The sequence below is a fragment of the Marmota flaviventris genome, chromosome 1, assembly GCF_047511675.1.
Source record: "Marmota flaviventris isolate mMarFla1 chromosome 1, mMarFla1.hap1, whole genome shotgun sequence".
Classification (NCBI taxonomy): Eukaryota; Metazoa; Chordata; class Mammalia; order Rodentia; family Sciuridae; genus Marmota; species Marmota flaviventris.
In genome coordinates, this window is record NC_092498.1 from 126,262,076 (window position 1) to 126,286,834 (window position 24,759).

General features: G+C 50.0%; 1 protein-coding gene across 1 annotated transcript in view; it reads right to left on the minus strand.

Annotated features, from left to right (window-relative positions):
- Nucleotides 1-24,759, minus strand: part of Tmem132c (transmembrane protein 132C) — a 273,283-nt gene that overhangs the window by 165,260 nt on the left and 83,264 nt on the right. The window contains exon 2 of the mRNA XM_027952017.2: nucleotides 14,061-14,946. Within this exon, the coding sequence (XP_027807818.2) occupies nucleotides 14,061-14,946 (886 nt within the window). The remainder of the gene's footprint in view (nucleotides 1-14,060; nucleotides 14,947-24,759) is intronic.

A 24,759-nucleotide genomic window follows, 5' to 3' on the forward strand; every position in this document is an offset into this window, starting at 1 on the left:
CACAGAGCCCAGCAGCAGCCCACTGCGTGTCTACTTTATTCTCATGCCAAAGCTAGCTTTCTCTTTCACTGGCTTCTGTGCCCTTATCCTGCAGGGACACGTGGGGACTGGGTGAGGACGGGCCTTCTTGCCCTGAGGTCTCCCAGCCACTCGGCTCCACCCCTGTTCCTGCTGAGCCGGGCCCAGGACACTGTGAAATGCTGCCCGCTCTTGGTGTTTTATCAGAGACAGACAGAAGACCACCATCTCCTTCCTCTCTGATGTCCCGAGCTTCTCAGGGTCCACGTCAGCGCTCACGCAGCCCTTTCAGGGTCCCTCCAACATCTCACTCCTTCCAAGTCTGATCCTGATCTATTTCTTACTACACTCTCAGTTTGGGAAAACTTTAATTTATTAGAATAAGAACAAACCTGTTAACAGTTTTATAAATTTTTTTTGCAGATTAAAAAAATAAAGATATCCACAGGTCAGCAGAGATAAAATTTTAAGAAGTATATTTGAGCAAACTATGAACCACGAACAGCGTACCCCAAACCAGAAGTCGCTGGGGAGTACGGCCCAAGGGACACCAGGAGACACCAGGGAGGGGCTTTCTTAGGGCAGACAGGGAAATAAAACAAACAAAAAAAATACTCTGTGGACTTCCAGAAAATACTCTGCTGCCTGATTTGGTCTGTTCCATTGGAAAGTCCCCAGTTACAGAATCATAGGTTTGTTGGTTACTTTTGGACTGGTTGGGCTTATTTATTCTGATTTAATATAAGCTTTTACAAAAAGCGGCTCCAGGAAAGTTTTGCTTGTGATTGCAAATCAAGAAAGATTAAGGTTCCTCATGAGATCTCACTGGCTCCACTGCCCACGGGCCCTTCAGGACAGTCTCCATTGTAATTGACCTTAAGAAGGGTTTCAGGCTCTTCTTCACCATTTGTGCCTGTACCCACATCAGTATAACACGCTGGCTGTATGGCTTGAATACTGGGGGAAACGACGGTGTACTAAGAATCACAGTGTGGTGAGATATCATTTATCCTATTGAAACACCCCCCGTGTAAGGTGGGCCGATGGACAGCTACAGCTACACGTCCATAGTAGGCTTAGTGGGAATGGGGGTGCAGGGGAAGAAACGGTCTTTTGAACTCTTTGGAGATCGGCAGCCCACGTGTCTGCTGAGGAAAGACCTGGCTGTCTCTGCACCCTGCAGCCCAGCTGAGTATGAATGGGACCTTCCCCTGTCACCCTTTTATGTTGCGTTTGTTAATTAAGAGCATTACAGCTATGTATAGTAGTCAGGCTCATTCGACAAAGTCACACATGCATGGGGTCTGATTTCCTCCCTATTCTCTCCCCTCCCTTTCCTCCTCTCTTCCCTCCCTCTATTCTCCTTCCCCTACTCATCTCCCTTTGGTTCATCTACTCATTTTTTGAAGGGTAGTTTCTACATACACATAAAGGTGCGATTCCCCTTGGTATGTTTATATGTGTACAAAATGTGATTTTGTTAAATTCATTCCATATTTCCTCCCTTTTCCCATCCCCCTTTCCCTCCCATCTTCCCTAGAATTTCCTGATATCTGATCCCCTTTCCACTTCCACCTTCTTTCTCCCCAGCTTCCACAAAGGAGAGAAAACATTCGGCCCTTGGCTCTCTGAGTCTGGCTTATTTCACTCAACAGGATGTTCCACAGTTTCATCCATTTGCGGGCAAATTCCATAATTCCATTCTTCTTTATGGCCGAGTGAAGCTCCGTCATGTGTGTATGCCACATTGTCCTTATTTATTTATCTGCTGATGCACCCCTAGACTGGTTCCAAAACTTGGCTCTTGTGAATTGTGGGGCTATAAACATTGATGTGGCTATATCATTACAGTACATTGATTTTAATTCTTTTGGGAAAATACCAAAGAGTTGGATAGCTGGGTCATATGGTGATTGCATCCCTAGTTTTTTGAGGAATCTCCAAACTACTTTCCAGAGTTGTTGTGCTAATTTGCAGTCCCAACAGTGGATGAGTGTACCCTTTCCCCCCATATCCTCACCATTTGTTGTTATTTGTGTTCTTGATAATTGCCATTCTGACTGAGCAGATGAAATCTTAGCATTGCTTTGATTGGCCTTGCCCTGATTGCTAGAGATGCTGGACATCTTTTCATATCTCTGTTGGCCACTGTCTGTCTGAAGGCAGCTGCCATGTTGGATTCTCCCACCCACTTTGCAATTCACGGCCTAATGGGCTATGTTGACTGGATTCAGTCTTGAGCTCTTCCGTCTCAGAAACACCGACACTGGTCCATCAATTGTGAGAGCCAGGCATTTGGCCGAGCACCTGGTCCAGGAAAGATTCATTAACAGCTAATGAAATGAAGTCAACTGATGTGTGGCCCCCTTTTCTGCCAAAGCCTTGTCAAGGATGGGTTCCATCTTTGCACAGTCCTCTCTGATTTATCACAGCCTTTTTCTTATTGTTCTTTTCTCTTTAAAGTAGGGACATTAAGACACGCTTCTTATAAAGTTTAGATGAACCAGATGTGGTCCTTGTTCTTTGGTAAACATGAAATTGGCCTTGATTTCCATGACGCATGGCCATTATCTGCAGCCAACATCTGGGAAAGAGCATTTCAAAGAAACAGAGCCCCTTGCACTGCTGAGCAGAGCTGTCTTGCACATCCCCGACGGCTCTTATCACACGCACAGGGTACATCTGTGACTCACTGAGACTCTCATGGTGAGACTGAAAAGAAATTGGTCATGACCCCTGGTTGTAGGAACCTACCTGGTGAGCAGCCATTTGTTCCCCTCAGAGTTTTTCCATGTCGGAACTGTTAATTGTCATTTAGGGCTGGGATACTCTTTGTTGGGGGAGGCAAAGAGGCTGTCTTGTGGATTGTAGGGCATCTCCTCCCACACATGGTCTCCACCCACTGGAAACTGGTAGCAACTTCTTCCCAATTTATACAACCAAAATCATTCCAGACATTGTCACAGATCTCTGCCCAAGTGCAGGTAAAACTGCTCCCTGGTTGAGAACCTCAGTTGACCTCAACAAACACAATGGCTTCCCTCCTCCCAGAAACTGTTGAGGCTGCTATACCGACTAGAGGTCATCAGCTAGCAGACTCCCAGTCCCTCTCACAGCTCTCAGTCAGGAGCAAGTACAGTGCAGCCTCTGTGACTTTGAGAAAAAATATGCATGTTAATAAAATGTGGGAATAAAAAAGTTAATATTTATTCATGTTTAATGTGTGCCAAGCATAAGTTAAAATTCTATTTCAGTTAAATCTCACAGTATCCCTGTACATAGGGGCTATTCTCTGCATACAGAAAGTGAGCACAGAGAGGGGCTCAGGAACCAGTCAGGTTGCACAGCTGGGAACCTGTGGTGCTGGCTTTGAACCTGGCCATCTGCATGTGCTGTGCTGCAGCTGGGTGGATGGATGTCACTTCTATTTGCTGCCTGGTGCACAAATCCTCCTCCTGCTAGCAGCTGTACTTCAGTTTTCTCTTTCCCAATGACCCCATATACACTTGTGGTCAACATGTTTTGGTGAGATCAATTCACCACTTCCTGCTCCAAGAGTAGCCTGGTGAATTAGCAAGCTTATATCAGCCAGTCACAGTAAATGGGTAAATGGATGAGATGTGGGGGTGTGACCCCAACCAGGCCAAGGCAACTCAATTACAGGACATTTACTGGACTTATTATAGAAGAGAAGGTCTACTTATCTCAACACAGCCACCACCGGAGTCATCATGCAGAGCTGGTGAAATATGTACAAGAGGGAGGTGAAGGATGGAGACCTCATAGCCCAGGGGTGTCAGTCCAGCCCAGGGACACTGATGCCTGAATCCCCTGGCCTTTCAGTCTTGGGGGAAATGTCCATTTTAGTTCAAGCAGACTCTGTTTGTGTGTGGTTTTTTTGGCGGTGCTGGGGATGGAACCCCGGGCCTCATGTGTGCTAGGTGAGGGCTTGACTGCTGGGCTGTCCTCCCAGCCCCACTTTTCTGTTTTAGGTTAGCTTAAGTTGCAACTGGCACATTCCTCAATGCTCAGAGGCTGTCTGTGCATCTGTAGAGCAGCTGCCGGGAGGGTCGCCGGCTTCTCATGAGAGGACGACCTGGCCGCATCGCACAAACATTGCCTGGGAGCTCGGAAGACTTGTCCAGCCCCCGTCTCCAAAGGAGCCGACTGTGCCTCTCAGGACCCACAGATTCCATCCTGGCTGTCATGGGCTGGAGCAGAGGGGAGGCCCACATGCTGCTTTAGCCTGGAGTGAGTTCTATTTTTAAAGGTCTCTCTGTAAATCACCTCAGAAAAGCAAGTGCATGGTGACTCGCGGTACCAGGGGTGGGTGTCACAGAGAAAGGTGAGACACGGTCCCCATCTCCCTGCACACTGTCCTCGGGGGCATTGCCCATGGAGTGGCAGCTGCTTCAGGTGCCAGAACCCTGGGCCTTTCTAGCCGGGGTTCTCCAGGTGAGATGGCAGAGGAGGAAGGTCCTGGCTAGGGGTGCTAAGAGGGCAGAGCCAGGCTGGAGAACAGGGGCTCCATCCTGGGACTGCCTGGAGCACAAAGGGACTGGCAAAAGGAACCCAGCCCTGGGGGCAGCGAGGCGGCCAGACAGGGAACAGCCCATGTGGCTGAGATCCACAGCTGTCCCCATCCTCCCTGACACCACATCCTCCTCCTGCCCCATGAGGTCTCCACATTCAGGCCTTTCCAAAACAAGTTCATGGTGCCTCTAGAGTAGACTGGAGCCGGCGGGTCCTGGGGAAAACTAAGAACTAATATATAGAAGCAACATGGTCCACGTCACCAAGAGCCAGGGAACAGGCTGGACCAGCAAGGGTCTACAAGGGCCGATCTTCAACAAAGGGGGTGCAATCTGATGGCTCTCGAACCAGGAGTGTTTCTCATCTTTAGCCAAGAGCCCATTTAAGCTAATAAGGAGGTTCCAAGACATTGAGAATTCAGATGTCCCATGTCCAGGAACCCCTGAGCGGTAATACCATGTCACATACAGGACGTGTCCTCAATGCTGAGCTACACCAGGATACTTGCACATGGCATGCTCTTTCCACAGTCTTTACTCTCCTGAGACTGCTCCCCTCTCCAAAAACCTCCCAGTGGAGAGACTGGGTCACAGGTCCACTTACACAAGCGTTAAACTCTGTGCCCTGGAGGAGCCTGTGGTTTGGGAACTCAAGAATGAAACAACTTTTAAGTGGGTTAAGGAATGTGGAACAAAGGGCCGGGGGCGGGGGCTCTGGTTCCCCTCTCCTTTCACAGAGCTGGAGTTGATTTCATGTTCTGATGTTTCCCACAACAGTGGAGCCGCTCTCTGGTGCCGCGGCAGGCCGCTGCCTGGCAACCCAGATGTGCTGCGGGGAGCTGGGGAGGGGCCGTGGCCGTGGCAGGAAACGCTATTTCTCTACTTCTTCCCAAGCAGAAAGAAAATTATTCCTTTCCTCTTTTCCAGAACACATTTACAATGACAAGCCATGGGAGATGGACGTGAGGGCTTCCTTAAGTGGCCTGCCGCTGATGCAAGACTTTGAGACTGAGTGTGGGAAAACGAGTTTCTAGAATTTTCTGAGTTTGCTTCAAATTTGTAGTCAATGCGAACTTGACTGTGTTTTAGGGTCTCCTCCTCCTGACGATGAGTCTGGGAAGAGGCCAGACCGTCCTTGATCCCACAGACTGATGTCCAGTGGAAATGAAGGGCCAGCAATTACCTGGGGCGATCCAGGTATCCAGAAAACGCCTTTGCCGGGGTTTTCACATCCTCAGACATTAAAGCAGCCAGAGAAAAACTGACTTGCTGAAGCTAAATTATAACAGCGTGGACACAGGCCCTGCTTAGTAAGGACAGCAGCAGTCCTGAGAGCACCTGTCTAGACTCAGGCTGGAGGCAAAGGCTCGACCTCCCCTTTGTAGCTGGGCCCTGCTGCAGTCCTGCCAAGGGCATGCAGCTTTCAGAAGAGCTAGGCGAGGCTGCACCTGAGGGGACGCATCTCCTCCAGAGGTGCTGAGCACTCCTCCTGCCTCTCACCCAGGTGGGGCCTAAGAATGTGACCTATTTGTAAACAGGATCTTTATAATTAGTTAAGGATCTCAAAACGGCATCCTTCTGGATTAGAGTGAGCCCTAAATCCAGTGATGGCTGTCCTTACATGAGAAAAGATGGGGGGTCTGGGGCACAGACATGTATGAACACAGAGGTGGATACTGAAGGTGTAGCCACAAGCCAAGAGACATGGAGGCTCACCAGTGGCTCAGAAACTAGAAGCAGAAAGAAGGACTCTTATCCTTGGAGGGAGTGTGGCCTGGCCAGCACCTTGATTTTCAACTTCTGACCTCCAGAACTTCGAGGAAAGGAAGTTCTGTAGCTTCAAGCCACCAAGTTTGGAGTTATTTGTTACAGCAGCAGCAGGGAACTGATACATACTTCTGCTCTCAGCCATGACTGGTGCAGGAGACATCTGGCAGCCTACAGAGAAGGCGGGTCTGCCTGGGCAGCTGAAATATGATTCTGATGTTCACACATACAAGTGAAAAGACTCCAGTTACAAGCCCACACTTCCTGCTTCTCTTCAAAACCCACGGAATCTGGTTGCTGTGGTCTTACCAGCCCGCACACCAACAGTCGCCGGGAGTAGGTGAGTATTTGCCTCTCCAGAAATGGCATGCGAACTCCTGCTTGCTATGGCCCCTGGCCATTTCAGCTCCTAGTGTCCATGGTGCCACGTGCACTAAAGCCTGGCCACCAGGAGAAGGCGGGGCGTTGGGCTTAGAGCTGTGTAGCGTACTGGAGAATCAGTGCCACTGTCACCACCATCTGATTCAGGACATGCTCAGCACCTCAGAAAGAACCTCCGAGGCCATCAGCAGTCACTCCCCACTCCCCCGACCCCTGTTCTGGCAACAGTCTACCTCCAGTGTCCATGGATCTGCCCATTCTAGGTACCTTACGAGTAAGATCGTGCTACGTGTGGGCTTCTTGGACTGGCTTCTGTCACCCGTGTCACCTCTCCCAGGTCCTGCATGCTGTAGTGGGTTTCATTCCTCTTAAACCTGAATCACCTTCTGCTTGATGGAAGCAGCCTCTTTAGTTGCTGGCTCGTGGATGATGGCCCTGGGGTGGTGGTCCTGGTGGCTCTAAGGCTCAATGCTGCAATGCACCTTGTGTGTGTGGTGTGGTTGTGCAGACGCCCCCTCCCACAAGCCCTTGCCCTGGGCTGGCTGGGAACGCAGAGTGTCTGCAATGGGTCAACCTTACGAAGTCCTCTGGGAGGAGGTGGAAGGTACCCTGTGAACCCCACCTGGATTCCCTGGTCACACAGTTAGGTTTTACGAACAAATCCACCTATAAACCTCATCTGGCTGGGAAACATCATGCTCATCCCAGTGTTCCCATATGAAAAGTCTGACAAGCCCTCCCCACACTAGGACACATCTCTGAAAGCTTTCTTCCCTGCCCAGTCTCTCTATTGATTGACTGGAACACACTAGGAGCAGATCTCGTCTGCTAAGCACACATGGTGACATGGTGGGGACCTTAGATGGTAATCACACTGGCCACTGCTTCACCCACCAGCTGGCCAGGATGGAACTGAAGGATGGGGAGGTCCTTCTTCCAGGAATTGGGAAAGACGGGTGCATGCCCTGCGCACCCCAAGGGCTGCCTGCTTCTCTCTACTCTCGGGGTCCTGCCTCAGTGGGCAGGGCTGCCAAGGATGGGGTGCTCTTCCTGGCACAGCCTCTGCCCCTCCAATCTTCAGGGAAGATTCCTCCTCCCTTCACTGTGTTTCTAAAACTCAGATCTTAGGACTAATGGCCTGAAGGTGCCATTACCAGTCCTGGTGCATGAGGTCTACCCAGCGGGGCACTGGGAAGCTGGGCACATTGCTGTTCTGTTCTGCTGTTCTTTCAAAGCCAGAAACATGAGCAGATGGAAGGAGAGACTGTGCCTTTCCTCTGCTGGAGCGTCCACTGTGCCGCACTGGCACCGACCTCAGGGTCACATGACTGGAGAAAGGAGCTGAGGTCCAGAGGAATCCAGAAACTAGGGGGCTCCAAGATTGGAGGTTGTGTATCTCCTTTGCCTCTTAGACATGGACGGGGTCAGGGTGGGAACATGCAAACCACTTATTCACCAGAGCATCACTGCTGGGTGCCACCGTGTCCCTAGCATGCCCCAAGTGCTGGGATGTGGCATGGTCCTGTGGACCACAACCTTGGAGCCTCTACAATGGGGAGGGAGACAACCCATGTGGATGGCGAGGGTGGGAGACCATGAAAACAGAACCTAAGGGGAAGGGAGCTGTGGAGAGGCTGGGAAGGGGGCAGGGAGAGCCACCCTGAATGGGTCACCTGGAAGCAGGTGCGAAGGAAGCACCTGGCAGGAGATGCTTCAGGCAAAGCCCTGGTGGGGGGAGTGCTCTTCCAGACTTAGAGTCAGGCCTAGTCCCTTAAAAATGTTTGTGCATCTATTACAAACCCAGCGCTGCCCAGGTGCTGGTGAGGTAGGTAAGAACAAGCATGGTTTGCCTTGAATTTGGGCTTATGAGGAGGGATTTCCTTTCTGCCCAGATCTGAAGCTGGGCTTCAGAACATAACGAGGAGCCCAGATGGTTGTTGCTTAGAGGAGGAAGCAAGAAACTTTCTCAACAGCTGTTATTCAAAGAACCGTGGAGGCATGAGCCACCAGCCCTGAGCCACCTCATCCCATCTTCCACCTGCATCCCACAGACCAGCCACAGGTCTAAGCACACCAAGGCTGCGGACATGGGATCTTGTCCTCCAGAGAACATCTGCAAAGTCTACAGACATTCTGATTGTCACAAGAGGGGCAGGGTTGGAGGGGCGCTTTTCCGCCAATGCCACCCACGCGGCCCTTCCAGGAACACCACACACCGGAAATCCCTCCTCCGGCACTTCCCCAACCAATGGGAACTCTCCAGGAATCCCCAGAACTCCAAAGTAGCAGGAGAACTGCAAAGTAGCCGCCAAGGCGGACAAGAGGGGTCTAATATACAAATGAATACACAGCTTAACATAACCATCATCATCTCAATGGCTCGCTGGCGTCACCTCTCAACCACTCCCTTCTGGCACAAATGCCATGCGTCATTTCCACTGGCTGTGGCTCTCAGCATTCTGAGCCTGAGTGGATCCCTCCATGTCCCCAGTGGCCGTAGGTGGATACACAGGTTTCAGCCACCTCTGTGCTAGCTGAGAGGAGCCACGGTGTTTCCCAGAGCCCAGGGCCTCTTACTACCAACTTTACTGTGAGACCCGTATTGTGGAAATCCCCTTAGATTATTTGCTTGCTGGATATTTTCCCCTAAAACAATGATTTTAAGCATAAAACACATTTTAATTAAGATTAAGTATGTTCTCCAGAAAGGGTGGAGTTGCTCCCTCAGACCTCCCAGTACAGGGGCAGCCACTCATCCTTCACCCTAACGTCTGACCCCAGTGTCTCCTGCACCCATGTTAGAGCTGAATGTGGGGGTGCAGGCCTGCATTTCCAGCTGCTGGGGGGTGGGTGAATCTGGAGGATGGTGAGCTGGGCCAGCCTGGGCAAGAGAGCAAGACCCTGCCTAAAAAAAAAAAAAAAATAAAAAATAAAGTTAGATTGTGACTAACAAAACCTTCCAATTGCCCACATCTCAGAACAAGGCAAGTCCTTGCAAGGATCTGTGAGGCTCTGAGTGACCTGGATCCCACCTCTTCCCTGAACTTACTTGCACCTCCTTCCATTCTATTTCACCCACAATGGTCCCTTACATTCCTGCAACCAGAAAGCAAGCTGCCTCTGGACCTTTGCACCTGTTGCTCCCAAGAACATGCTTGACCCCCATGCCACCTTTATAGCAAGGCCTGCCCTGGCTGCAGCCTTCTCTAAGTCACAGGCTCGGCAGGCTCTATTCTTCTCTCTTGGCTCATACTTCTCACCACTTATTACTGTATGCGGCATTACTTCCTTATTTTGATTATGTTCATCTTCCTCCCCAAGAGCACAAGCCCTGCATGGGGAGAGAGCTGTGCTGTTTCCTTTGCTGGCGCACACGCATGCCTGGCAGATGGGAGCAGTAAACATTCACTGAATACAGATTCATCCACGGGAGAGACACATGATACCCACAGTGAAGATGGAAACCTCTTCATCAAAAGAAAGCGACTTTGAACACAAACAGCGGAAGGAAATGAGCCACATTTAAAAACTCCAACAGACAAGGCGAGGGCTGGAAGATGGACCTGTCTTTCTTCTGGTTTGCTTCTTCTACCATAAAAGCAAGGTGTGGGTAGCTGTTCTCCAAGTGTTTAGGGTGTGAGGACCAAGGCTGCTCCCTGTAGAATCAGCTGAATGAGAGCTACACCCAGACTGTGGGGATACTGATCTGCATCATGGTGACTGGCATCCTGCATGGTGCGCTCCTGGAGTGCACGCAGCTGTTGGCACGCAGAGGTTGGGAGCCTTTCCAGCTGAGGGTCTGCCATTCACAAGGCCAGCTTCATTGAGGCCTGGGTTCTTTCACCCTGACCAGATGCTAAGCTCTTGGAGGGCTTCTGAGACACCGTGTGGCTACAGAAGCTAGTGTCCCTGAATACCTGTTGATATCTGGATACATGTGAGACTGGGAAGGAGGGCAGCCTTCCAGGTGGTAGTGATGATGATCTGGTGTGGTGACTTCTCTGTCCTTAGGCTTACATGGCCGGGCACTTGCTCAAACTGGGCAGTTTTTCCTAGGGACCGTCTTTCCCAATCGAACCTCCTCCCCTTTGAAAACAATCCCTTTCCCAGAAAGGGATAATGCACCTAGATTCTCCCATAATCCCAGTGACTCTGGAGGCTCAGGCAGGAGGATGGCAAGTTCTAGGCCAGCCTGGGAAACTTAGCAAGGCCCTGTCTCAAAATGAAAGATTAAAAGAGCCAGGGATGAAGCTCACTGGTAAAGTACCCCGGGACTAAAAACAAACACGAAACAAACAATAAACACCCAAACTCTGACACAAGTGCCACTTGCGGGTTGGCTAATAATGTTCTGTCAGTGCCAATTTTCTAGGCTTGGCCAAGCTAATGGTTCTGTGGTTTGCTTCTGAGAGGAAACAGGAGAAGGTATATGGGAAAGCACTGTATCATTTTTTGCAATTTCTTATAAGTCTCTAATTTCTTAAAATGAAAAAAGATTAAATATAAAAGAACTTTCTCACATGTTGGAGGAGCAAGGAAGCTTGTTGGAGAGAAGAAGAGGGACGGGGGATAGATGAAGGGAAGGAGATAATGACGGGATTCCACACAGAGAGAGATTCCATTTCACAAACCCCCAATGGACCATTAGTGCAGTTAAATTAAGCCAAGCCCTACAATGTCTTTATTGTCCATAACTTCTCTTTTTTTTTTTTTAAGTAGTGCTATCACATCTTCGGAAGGAGAACAGATTGAGACACGTCTTCCAACAATTCCACCTCCACTGACTCCCCACCTGCCTGAGACTCAAATCCTTTCATCTGCACACGTGTCTGGGGCCCTTTTGTGTTTGGAGTTTCTAATGAGTGAATTGCTCTGGAGCATTTAAGAACTCTGCTTCCAGTTGAGGTGCTGCATCTTGGACAGGAGGTCAGGCTGACCTCCTCTCCCAAGGACCCTGGTCTGTGGATAGAAAGATCCAGGGGAGTAACACCCACAGTGTGACCAAGTCCGGAGTCCCACACCCTCTGCTACCCTCTGTGCTCTGAAAGCTCCCATCATTAAGGACAGGCCTGGTGCGATGGGAGTCAACATGGCTTTGAGGGTGATTGGTGGTGGTTTTGTGCAGAGTGCATGTCCTTTATAGCTAAAATAGAATTCAATGCTCACCCAATCTTCAACAGATCATCACAGCCAACATTTTTATGTGCCAGACAGTGTTATAAGTACCTTACAAGCAAATATTAGCCCATCAAATTATCCCAATGCTATGCAAGGAGGCCCTTGAGCTCAAACTGTTTTTAAGATAAAGAAACAGAGGCACGAGGGGGTTGGTAACTTGCCAAGTCACACAGTTGTCAGTGGGAGAGACAGGATGGGACAGAGGATGCTGGCTGCAGGACTGACGTTCTCCTCCACCACATCTGGCTTTGTGATGGACAGTACTGCCACAGCTCCTCCCTTCTGAGGGCAGCCGAAGGCCCTGGACCACAGACCCAAGGATGCAGGTGGCCCCACTCACAGTCACCCTGGGGGATGACAGCCTGCACTTCCCCAAGACAGACGTGTGGGGACACAAATGACCCTGCGGTATTACCTTCGGTCCCCATCTCCCTGTCTCCAAGTTCAAGAGCCAGGGCTGGGTGCCATCTGAAGTCAGCAGGGTGAAGGACTTACTGAGGACTAACCTCAGGCTCCCAGGCGGGCATTTCTCCCTACCCAAGGCCAGAGGAGCCAAACCCCATGCTGAGCATCCTGGCCACAGTCACAAGGTCATGACATCTTCAGGAAGTCTCCAGTGCACTGAGGTCAGGTCCCTTCCACACTGTGGCACGCCCCTTGCTGAACACGGGAGGATTACATGCAAATGACAGGAATCTGGTGGTGAGACCTTAAATCCCAGAAAAAGCATTTGATTTCATAATGCCTCTGAGAAGATGTTGCAAGAGTCCCTCAATCACATCCAGAAACACCGGCAAGTGAAGATCCACAGAACTCAACACAGGAAGAAACAGCCAGCAGCACAGGCCTGGGTTCCCTTCCTCGCACCATAGGTGGATGGATGGACGGATAGATAAATGGATGGATAGATGGATAGATGGATGGATGGATGGATAGATGGATAGATGGATGGATGGATAGATGGATAAATGGATGGATGGATAGAAAGATGGATGGATAGAAAGATGAATGGATAGATAGTTGGTTAAAACAAGTAGAAAAAAATGAAAGAAAAGTCACAAGGGTGTTGACAAAGAAGAAACTTCTGGAAAAAAACTATTTGAATCTGAAGGACTAATAAATACCTTATGAGACTTACAGAAATCTGAACATTTCTTATAAAAAAGCGAAACTGACACTAACCATCTTTGTGGCCACATTACCAAAGGAAAAGGAACTGGAAGTGCCCATCACTTGCCATCACTCTGTTCCACAAATCTTTTCCCAAACAACTCACTTGACATGTGATTATTTTATTCTAAAAAGAACCAAAGCACAGCTGCAATGTAACCCAAGTCTTTCTTAAATATCAGAGAAGAAGAAAAACCTTGTTAATTTTCGTTTTTAAAACGAGTCTCAAACGAACATATTTTTCCTGATCGTGAATTCCCCTCCACGTTTGAGGATCTGCTGGGCAGCTTTTTCTCAGTGTTGTTACCCCAGGAAGCAAGTGCTCTCGAATCAACACTTTGAGACTTTCCAGAGTGACAGCAGCTAGCACAGCTTGGATTGGTAGATTGAGCCAGCCAAGGGGATGGCCTGCCAGGTGTCCTGGGTTCTTTTTAATTTAGGAATTCCTTGGCCTGTCTGTGTGTAGAGCACCTGGCTGCCTAGTTTTCTGTTGGATGTGCTCCTGAAGTGGCGCCAAGCTGACCCTGGGAACTGAGGCTTTCCCAGCCCCTAGCCAGAAACACCTGAGCCCACCATATTCAAGACTGTGAGCATCACCCCCAGCTCTTCTCCTGCACACGCAAGCCAGACATGACAGCCCCCAGTTCCTGCTCTGATATGCAACCCAAACTGCAGATCAGCACACTTAAAAGTAAAGCCAAAGCCACAGAAACACTCGAATCCCCCTGCCCAACTCCGATGTAAACCCAAGGCCCACAGAGGCTGGTTGCTTCCACCCTCCTTCTGCAGGCTACGTTTCTGCCCTCTCCCCTGGGTTGGGTCCCGCAGGACACACGGCGCAGGAGGAGCTGTTGAGTGACCCCATGGGCAGATGTAGGACTCAGCTTCCACTGCTGGGTGAAAGGGTTCTGATAGGAAGCAAAAAGCACTCTTCCTGACCATCTGTGCCCAGGCATGGAGTGGGACCCCACCCTAGACATACCAAGGACGGCCAGGGGCCAGTGTGGCACCTACCTCAGGATGAAGAAATCCACGGTAGAGTTGCTGGAGATGGTGATGTAGGCAGTGACCACGTCTCCCTGCTTCACAGGTCGGGAGGGCAGCCAGATGACCACGTTGGCGTCCAGGCGCAGCTCGCGGAGCTGGGCACTGTCCTGGGTGCGGTACAGGCCCACGGTGCCAATCTTCTGCAGGTGCGAGGTTGCTTCCTGCAGACCCCCCTTCCCTGGGCGAATGGCATTGCCCTTCCTGACGTCATCCCCGGTGCAGTCCCCTCGCTCGCTCCCTGGCTGCACGGTGTAGTAGAGCTCCACGGGACTCCCCTCGGGCTGCTCCACGGGCTTCCGCCTCCCCACCACCATCAGGGGGCTGAACCAGCTGGCCGGGAGCTCTAGCTGGGCCACACACAGCCCCAGGTCCCCGCCCAGCCGGCAGCTGCCCCTCACCTCCCGGGTCTCCCGGAAAGCGAAGACCCGCAGGCAGGGCAGCCTCTCCGTTGCCCGATGGTCATCCCAATCTCTGCCCACGATGTAGAAGAGGATCTGCACCTTGGGCCGGCTCAGGTAGATCTTGTCCCGCAGGATGTAGGCCTTCAGTTTCCAGTTGAAAGTAAACTTGTTGGTTGGGCCTAAAAAATTTGAGGTCGACATGAAGTCCAGAGGCACAACCTTCTCTGCAGAATAAGGCCCATAGCTGGCATTCAGCACTGGGGGCTGCCTGGCTCTGTACACGAAGAAGGACTCCACCCGGGACTGCAGGCTGGCATTGCCCAGTGGGTCCTGGCTGGCCTCCTTCAGGAAGAAGGAGCTCTCTGCTCTGAGGATGTGGTAGCTCACCGGCAGGTAGGGCGGCAGCGAGGAGAATCTCTGAATGCTGTCTGTGACCCCGCGACCCTCTATCACTAAAAGAGAGAAAAGAAAGGAAAGAAAAAGACAAGATTAACAGGCTGCTGTGAGGTTCCCAGGTCTGTGAGCAACTCAGAAATGAAGGCTGGAATTCAGAAGTCCACTTGGCCAGAACATTTATATTCTTTCTAGAAATAGCCAGTAAATGACTCTAGAGGGCCCACAAATTATGCACTCCTATTGGATGTGAAATGCAGAGTCTTGGGCAATGATGGTCAATGATTGGTGGTCATCTCCCATGGTTCAGCCCAGCGGAAAGCTGCAAACCACCTGTGAGATCTACTATACATGAGATTAAGTTGTATTTAAGGGCACTGGGACATGAATAGGAAAACAGCCCGATGGAATAGAATGAGGTTCGTAAATAAATCCAAGAACATCTGAAGCTTTGTGTGTGATAAGGACATCATCTCAAATATGAATACAAGTACATGGGACCACTGGGTAGCTATCTGGGAAAAAATAAAGGTAGATCTATACCTCTTAGCACACATAGGAATAAGCTTCAAATGTACTAGTGATTTGAATGAAAGCAAATGAAGTATTTTAAGTGTTAAATAAAACGTGAATGAGCTCCACAATAATCTAAGTGTAGGAACGGTTTTCTAATCATAACTCAAAATCCACATGCTTTTAGTAAATTACAAATTTGCCTATATGATTTAAAATATTTGCATTTAAATACCATAGACAAAGGCAAAAGAAAGCTGATAAATCGGGAGAAAATTATTTTCAGTGTATATATTACAGATAAAGGGCTAATATCCCTAATTGAAAAAAAAAAAAAAAACACAAAAAAACTAAGAAACGGCAAATAGACAATTCACCAAAAAATATACTAAAATTTTCCTTACATATATGAAAATTACCTATCCTAACTTAATCAGCAAATACTAATTAAAACTACAAACCAAGACCATTCCCCCTATCAGATTGGCAGATAAGGGCACCGGGAGGCAGCAGAGACTCAAGTGGCTTGCTTCTGGCCAAGAAAAGGGAGTCAACTCTTTTGGAAGGCAATTGGCAGTGTCATGACATATACATTTTCCTTTGACTCAGTGACCCTGACTCCTCAAAATCCACCCTGAAGACACAAGGAGGGCATACACAAGGTGTGCACAGGGTCCTTCAATGCAACCTTGTTTCCAAATGAGACAGGTTTTGCAACTATGTTACATTTTCCGTAGACACATTCCCATGTAGGAAAATGGCAGAATAAACTTGGGTACATCCACGCATCGCAGCACTTCAGCTGCAAAAAGAGGAGCAAGCTCTGTGTGGACCACTGTGGAGAAAATTCTAGAACATCACACACAGTGAAAAAACCAAGTGCAAGAGACGTTTTGCCTTTTGTGTATCAGAAAGAGGGAGGTGATAAAACACAAACATGTCTGCTTATTTGTGTGAAACCACACAGAAAGAAGGGAAAACTCAGCCCCTATGGGATTGGTTGTCAAGAGGGGCAGGATGGGAACAGGGCTGAAGGAAAGGGGGCCAAGGACAGGTAAAGGGGCAGGACTGGTGAGCATAGTCCCTAGTGTGGTTCTGATGCTCGAGTCATGTTAACATTTTGCATATGATATTAATAATCACAACAAGGATGAACAAAAGCCCCAAATTAACTGCGGACAAGAACAGATAAACTTAATTCTGTCTCAAAGGAATCCAGAAACCAGACTGAAGAAGGGTGGGGAAGATCAAACCCAAGCAAGCTGGACACACATTTTTTGCTCTGTATCCCAAGGCTAAAGACAAAGAAGAACCGTTTTATGGTATAGTTAGAAAACTTGTTTTGGGCAGAAGAATGGATTAGCAATTCTGAAGCTGCTTTCTGTGCAGTGTAGGATTGAGTGAATGAGAAATATGTAGAGAATATAGGAGTCGGTCTCAACTGTCAGGGAAGAGGTAACAAAAAATAGGAAGATGGGGCCCGGGAGGGTGCCTGCAGTATGTTAGAAGGAGGCTGAGGGCAGAGCAGGCTCTTGGTGATTTGAGCATCCAGATAAATGATGATGGTACAGGATTATTAACCACTCAATGAAGTAAGAACCCCTGATTTGTTATTGATGAAATAAAGTTAGGTGGGAGGGAACATTTTCCCTTGTGTCCTGATCCAAACTGGTGACAGCATTCACAGCACTGACAGATTGAGGCAAGAATCGTGAATGGATACTAAAACTCGGTGAGAGTTTCATGAGCAAAGGGATATTCCGTTCCTTCCAGCAGGAGAGCCCCAAGTGGGTCACTAAGGAATAATCACAGGTTTCAGGAGAAACAGGGCAGGAAGCACTTGAACCAAGGGACCAGATTTCACACCAGCAGTCATGGAAGAAATAGACATCTTGCTCCCCTTGCATGCACCCAGGAGAAGGCAGAATCAATTCCCCTGTGTTCCTGCAAATATTCACACTAAAAGTCGCGTAATTTACATCTAATGATGAGAAAAGTTCTGAGGGACATAATTTGAAATAACGGCCCTCTCATCAAAATGCCCAGGCCAAGAGCAACAAGGAGTGAGTGGGCAAATGTCTCAGAGACGTGGAACCCAAGGGAACATGGAGCAATTTTCTTTTCCCATCAAGAGAATTTTTAGAACAAGTGGCAAAATTTGTTGTCTCCAAAATATTTAGTAAAATTGGATTAAAGTCACTTTCCTCATTTTGATAACTGCCAAAGTTGTATAAAAGGCTATCTGTATTTTTTAATTTATTATTTTAAAATATTATTAAAAATTATTATTAAAAATATCATTAAAATTTTTTTAATGGTACTCGGGATTGAACCCAGGGGTGCTTTACCACTGAGCGACTTCCCCAGACCTTTTTATTGTATTTTTGACAGGGTCTTGCTAAGTTGCCCAGGCTGGCCTTAAACTTCAGTCCTCCTGCCTCAACCTCCTGAATCTCTACTATCACAAGTGTATGCCACCACCCCTGGCTAAGGCTATCTTTATTTTTCAGAAATACATTCAGAAATATTTAGTAATAAAGTGATGTGTCAACAATGCATTGTCAAATAACTTGGGAGGTAGAGGAAGCAACTCATGTGAAAGCTAATGTGATAAAAATTTTCTTATTTAAGGAATCTGGGAAAAAGATATATGGAATTCTTTTTACTATTCTTGCAACTTTTCCTTAAGTCTCAGACTGACAACATAAAAAAAATGCTCAGTGGAATAAATAAAAAAAGAAAGAAAGAAAATGTCATCTGCAGGTTAAATCAAAATCTACTGGGGGCTGGAAGGTTCCCTACTGAGGCAGGGAAGAGCAAGAGCCACCCTTAATGTCACCTGTCACCTCTCCCACCTGTTGTGTCTGCATTCATCCCAGCTACCAACAGCAATAAGCCAGCTAAACTCCCTGTGGAGCATTACATTGTTAAGGGACTACTAGGGACTCCCTGTACCCAGGACCCAAGAATTCACAGCACTCCAAGCTCTGCAAGCCCACCTCCTTACCCTGGTCTTCCAAAGCCCCAGGAAACTCAAGATAGGCTTGGTACATGACTGACAGAGAAGCAAGGCACTCTTTCCAATTGACCCTCCTGTCCCTCCTCCAGCTCATGCCAGCACATGTCCCCAGCATCTGGGACCATCTTGCTCACTGTCCTCTGAATGTGTCCCTAATCCTTTCCTGCAGGGACACTAGTGGTACATCAAAGCTGGCTTTGGTGCTGCAGCCAAATGAACTTGGGTTGTCGAGGTGGCTCTTCAAAGCCACACTGCTCTTCTGGTTCTCTGCCAGGAGGCCCTGTTCTGAGGTGGCCCACAGCAAGGGCACCTTAACCCCCATCTCTATCCTTCAGATGGCCCAGCCCTTCCACCTCCACACTCATTTCAGCACCAGCTTGGAACACACTCAAAAGCTCCTGCCAAGGTACGGCGTTCCAGAAAGAGCTCAGGATCTATCTCTGAGAATCCACAACCATCTAAGCAACTCGGGGAATTTTGTAACATCTAGCAGGCTAATTGCCACATCTAATGCTTTTATTTTGAAGTATTCATCTCTGTCCAAAAAAGCTCTTAAAACTTGAAGTGCAGAGATTTAGAGGCTCATTTTCTGGGGAGGGGAGTGGGCCAAGGACTCCCAAAGCTGCAGAATGCAGGATGGAAGGCACCTGGTGTCAGGGGCCGTCCTCAGGAGCACTTGTCAGCAAGCTCCCCTACCTCACTCTCCCTGCACCTAAGAGCCGGACAGGGACTTTCCTCTACTTTTTTCCCCCTTTTAACTAAAAACAAATTCTAAACGGTGAACCTTCTGTTCTTGAGCAGATGCTGTTTAGTCTCTGCAGACTGGAGTGTCTGCCTCCTCTTGTGGGCTTCATCCATTATTTGAAGAGTCCATTTTTTCCCCTTGGGGTGGAACAGAAAGCATACAGCTTCTATCTTTCCATTGAATCTAGTTCTGAATTCTCCTGGGCCATGAGATTTACCTGAGCCCAGATGTGGTCAGGGAAGGAGTGGGGTCTCGGCCACAGTCAGATCCAGGCTTGATCTACTCCCCTGCCGTGGGGTCCTGGCCAAGTTCTCAGTTTCTGCAAACTCATTTCCACAGAAGGACAGACACGTAAGTGGACAGATCTGGCTACAGAGGGCCGTAGTAGCAGCGGTGGCAGCTCAGTTACAAAATGGCCCTGTCTCTTCCTGTGTCTACACTGTTTGTGACCTTCAAGAGGTGAGGCCTATTGTTCCACCTCTGGAATTTCTTTGGCCAACAGAATATGGCAGATGTTCCAGCACTGAGCCTAGGTTTCCAGATGTCAAGCAAGGGAGAGGTGGGACACTTCCATTCCCTACCTTCTGGAGATTCATGAAATCCCCCAAAGGAACCAAGCCAGGCAGTCCTGTGGGGCTGAGAGGTCATCAGAGGAGAGCAGCCATCCTAGCATCCTGAGGTGTCCCGAGGAGAGTGGGCCTTTCCGCACCACCCAGCCCACAGCCAGCCCCAGAGGAGAGAGGGAGCCTGGACCAGCCCAGCCCAGTCCTGCCCAGAACAGGATCCCTGGTTCTAGGAGACGTGCCACTTGATCTCAGCCTCCAGCTCTTTGGGTATTTTTCAAGAAGCAACCCCTGACCATCAAGAGTAGACCTTGGGCTGGGCTGGGGCTCAGTGGCGGAGCTCTTGCCTAGCCCATGTGAGGCCCTGGGTTCGACCCTCAGCACCACATCAAAATAAATAAATGAAATAAAGGTATTGTCCATCTACAACTAAAGAAGTATGTTGTTTTTTTTTTTTAAAGAGTAGACCGTGTTGGGGATGTGATTTTTAAATGCCTTGGAATTGAAGATAGTGAGCCCAGAATTCCAGGCAGCTCTTCGAAGTCCTGCGAGGGAGGTACCACCAGGGCCACTTCCTACTGGGGAGGTTCCACCTATCTCGAGTCCTCCCACCTCAGGGCCGGCCAGGGCTGCCCTTTCTGCCCTGCTGTGCATTTGGTTTCTAGCTCCCCTAGGCTCTTCTCGGCGGCGGTCCCGAGCTCCACACCAGTGCAGCGTCCCTCTTGGTCCCTGGTGGCCCGGCCCCTACCCGGCTTCTCTCCGTCTTCTCTCCCACTGAGTCGTCTTCACGTTTGTTCCTGGGTGTGGGGTTAGCAGCCCTCTCCCCCAGTGGACTGGCAGTCCCACGCAGGCAGGGGGATGCTTTTATTCATCACAGTCCCCTCCTGCCTGGCCTACTGTGTGCACAGTAGTGTCCCACAGGATGCTTGAGGTGTGGTGTTTGGCCAGCAGTGCAGATTTAGGTGAGGAAGAGGGCACGGGTGTGAGGCAGAACAGTCCTGGCCACAGATCTGCAGGCAGGACCTCCCTCACACACTCCAAGGACTGGAGTTGCTGTCCCGGCATCCTCTGCAGGGGTGGTAAGTCCCTGCAGACATTCAGTGTCAGGGCCTCGGACATTCGGAGGAAAGCTGGTCTTCACTAGTGTCCCCCTGGCCTTTCAGCCTATCCCAGAAGTAAGCCAAGCTTAGCTAACACGCCTGCAGCAGATAGGAAGACTCTTCTGTTCACCCGTGAAGGCAGGCACCAGAGGTGCCCATCCGCGGGGCTGCTGACCTCCACGCACACTTCACTAAGCAAGCGCCTGCCCTGGCCACCTGGGACAGCCTTGTGCACACGGCTCCACCTGAGGTGGCGTTCCAAGCTTGGGATGGCCCCTCCCCTTCATGACTTCAGGCAGACTTTTAGGCACTGTTAATTAGCCAAGAACCTTACTAATAATCAACAACTTTATTGATTAGAATTAAAGTTAGTAATGCATTAATGTCCATGAAAAAATAAGCTCTTCAAATTAAAAAAGATACGAGCATGCTTAAAATACAAACACAAGGTCACAAGCTCCAGTTTGCTGCCTGCCAAGAGGTCAGGCCCTCTCATCTGACCTTGGCTTGTTAAATGGGAAGCTTATTCAGTGTCAGGTGGGAAGATCAAGTGGCACCTTCTCTTCATAGAATGATTCAGACAGAATCAGGAAGGGGATCGCTTCTCAGTGGTGAGAGTGATTTCAAATCACGTCTGGAAACCAGCAAACACAAGTTCATGTGAGCGGCTCCCCCAGCCCCGGGGTGTGCACAGCCCCATTAGTACCCCCTGGGTGCCACCCCCACATATCCTGGTGACGGGAAGCACAGGCCCAGCAGACCAAGGGAGCACAGGTGATGGCCAGCCCTGGGCTGGGTTCTCCTGAAGCCTCCTGTCCCAGCTGCAAGGAAACCGCCCCGCAGCTGCCATGAGGCTGAGTCCAGAATCCTTCCTCTGCACCAGTTTATCTGCTCCACCAACATCCCCCAAAAGACAGGACAGCTGAGTGGTTTTGTGGGTCTGATTGGCCCCTGGTTAAGCCCAGAGCTGGCTTCCAGAGGCCTAGGCCTAGTGCTGGGGGTGGCTGACAGCCGCGCCTCCCCATCTGGCCTCCGAGCGGACAGCAGGGTCCCTCCCTGTCTGCCTTCCTGCTTATCGACGTCCTTCATCTGCACTTGCTGTCACCGTCAGGGATACTGTGTCCCCATCGGCTGTTCATCCGAGAACTCCACTGCCAAGCCACTGTGGAAATTGAGTTTTTGAGATTCTGAGATACTGGACACGGGAGATGGCCGTGCCACTCAGCACTGAGGAGCAGCTTGTGGGAAATGCCCTGTGAGCCAGAGAGCCACACTGCCTCCACCACGAGGCTCTCCTGCAAGCAGACAGGTGGGTTCCTCAGACGCCGTCCTCTCTGGGCTGGGGTGGAAGGCTGGGCAGTGCCTGGGCAGTGGAAGGGAAGGGAAGGGGGAAAGAGCGGCGCGAGCAGGAAGCACAGAGGGAATGCTGAGGATCTGGTATGTGGACAGGAGGTCCGGCCAGCCAGGAGTGTGGGACCAGACCTTGCTCTGGACGGTGTGAGCAGGGGCTGCCCATGGCCCTGTGGGAATAGTCACAGTGGTGTAATGGCTTTGAACAGTCAATGGTGGCCCATGTATGATGACGATCCTTGCAAGACTGGAACAGACCTGGAAAGTTCCTCTTGCCTCGTGACACTGTGGCTGTCATTATGTTTCAGTGCAAAGCAAGACTTGTACTTCTGTTGGGAGGCTGCTGGGTGCCAAGCTAATGCACAGCCAGGTGTATAAACAGGTGGTACAGCAAGTGTGCACAGCACACGATACTTGATAATGACAACAGGTGACAGTGTCCCTGGACCGTGTGCCTACGACACTGTGTTTTTATTGGAGGAGTGTCCTCCTTTGACTTTTAAAACAGTTAACTGTAAAACAGTAGCAGTGGTATTCGGGCAGAAGCCCTGAGCACCTGGTATTTACCACGTCACTGGACCGAAGCAAGGGCCATGCCCAGAGACTGGCGCATGCCACCACGACCCGTGTAAGCACATTCTGTGGCGTTCCAACAGGGATGGCGCCAGCTAACCACAAGATTCTCAGGAGATGCCACGTCGTTGGGCGAGGGTGCCCACCAGGTGCCCCTTCTTCTGCAGCAAGACAAGGTGGAAACCTCTTGGAGTGGGAGCCCAGCACCATAGAATTGCCTTCGGGAGAGCAGAGGGCTTCCCCAAAGGCCATCCCATCACTGACTCTCAGAGGAAGGTGATCTGGTCCTCCAGCCAACAGTCGGCAATGTCTGGAGACACCCTGCAAAAGGGAGGAGGTGCTGCTGGCGTTGAGGGGCCGAGGCCTGATGTCCCTGAGAGCCTCCAATACACAGAGCAGCCCCGCCACACAGAATTGCCCAGGCAAAGGGTGCATGGGGCCCAGGTGGAGGAATCTGCCCCAGTGACCTACTCAGAAAGGAAGGGGTTTGTCAGAGTGGTTTAATTAGGAAGGAACATGATTTTAGACAAAATCTTCTCCAGCCCAGGAACTAGGAAAGCATTGCAGTAACCATTCCTGAAGTCAGACCATGTCCCCAGGAATTAATGAAGTCCTGTCCCCAAACTGAGAACTTTTTTTTTCATTTGTTTTGCAAATTCTTTAAACTTCTGAGACTCAGAATCTGCATGTCTGTAATGGGAATCACACAAGCTCCTCAGTAAGAGCCACAAAGTTCTGAGCAAGCTTGGCGAGGCGAGACTTATTCCTTCCTACTGATGTTACCATCATCATTTCAATGTTTATGAGTATAGCAAAAGGCTCTCACAGCCTCGATATGGGGGACATCCATCTGGGGAGTAAGAATGTTGGGTGGTGCCCCCCACCCCTGTGAGGATGGAAATCTTCAAGGGAGGTGAGGAGATTCCTCCAAAGTCCCTGCATGCTCTGTAGCAGACACCCCTCCATGCATACAGGTGATATCAGTCACCTGAAGAGCATAGCTTGCTTGTCCCCAAGTGCCACATGCAGAACCCAGGCTGGGATTACCTTCCACGACTCACAGAAGCTTCCTTGAAACATAGCTGGCCTGAACCTCTCCCCTCCCCCACACATGTTTTATTAATGATCTCAGATCCGGCTTCTCTATCTCCACTAAATATGAAACAAGAGGCACCTTGACAAGTGGATTATTTGACTTTGACGCCTCCTCTGAAACAACCCCAAATGTCCTTTGCTGACACTGTTTGCAGTTCTGTAAGAGCAAAACTCCCCTATAGAGAACCTGTACCCTAGACCCCGGGGCTGAGCCTGGGAAGGGGATGGTCTCCCTCCAGGAGAAGCCCTGAGACCCTCAGGAGCCCCATGGTCAGACCTCCATCCAGGGCCAGGAGCCTCACCCCTCCAAGAGGGAGGCCGGGGGACACCAGAGCCTCAGACTTGGCAGCACCGAGTGGTGCCTTGGGCGGGCACAGGGGGGCATTTACCAGGAGGGGTAGGAACCTGGAACAGCTGTTCGCTGCCGGGCACTAGGCCTTCCAGAGTCCAGCTTGGTCCTCTGGAGGCCTGGGGACCTCATGCCCAGGCTCACAGGCTCCGCTGGCTCAGGCCAGCATCCTCCCAGGACAGGCCTGCTGAGTGATGCCCTGCTGAGCCCCGTGGTCCCTCTTGCTCCTGGGATAGCAGGAAAAAACAGATTTTCTCATCCACTGGAGGCGGGAAGTCTGGAGTTGAGGCCAGTGAGCTGTGCTCCCTGTGGGGGCCTCACGGAACATGCCCTTCTCCTTTGCATTTTCCAGACGACACACCTTCACTGGTTGTTAGAGTTTGTAAACAAGTCAGGATGGCGCCTGGCAAATGTTAGAGTCTGTAAACAAGTCTGGATGGCGCCTGGCATTTTGCCAGAGGGAGTGGTTTGTGAAGTAACGCCAGCGAGCCATTAAGTGTGGAGATTCCTTATTGGTTGACTGCTGTATCGAGTTTATGTTAATTAGATAAGCTGTGTGGAATGT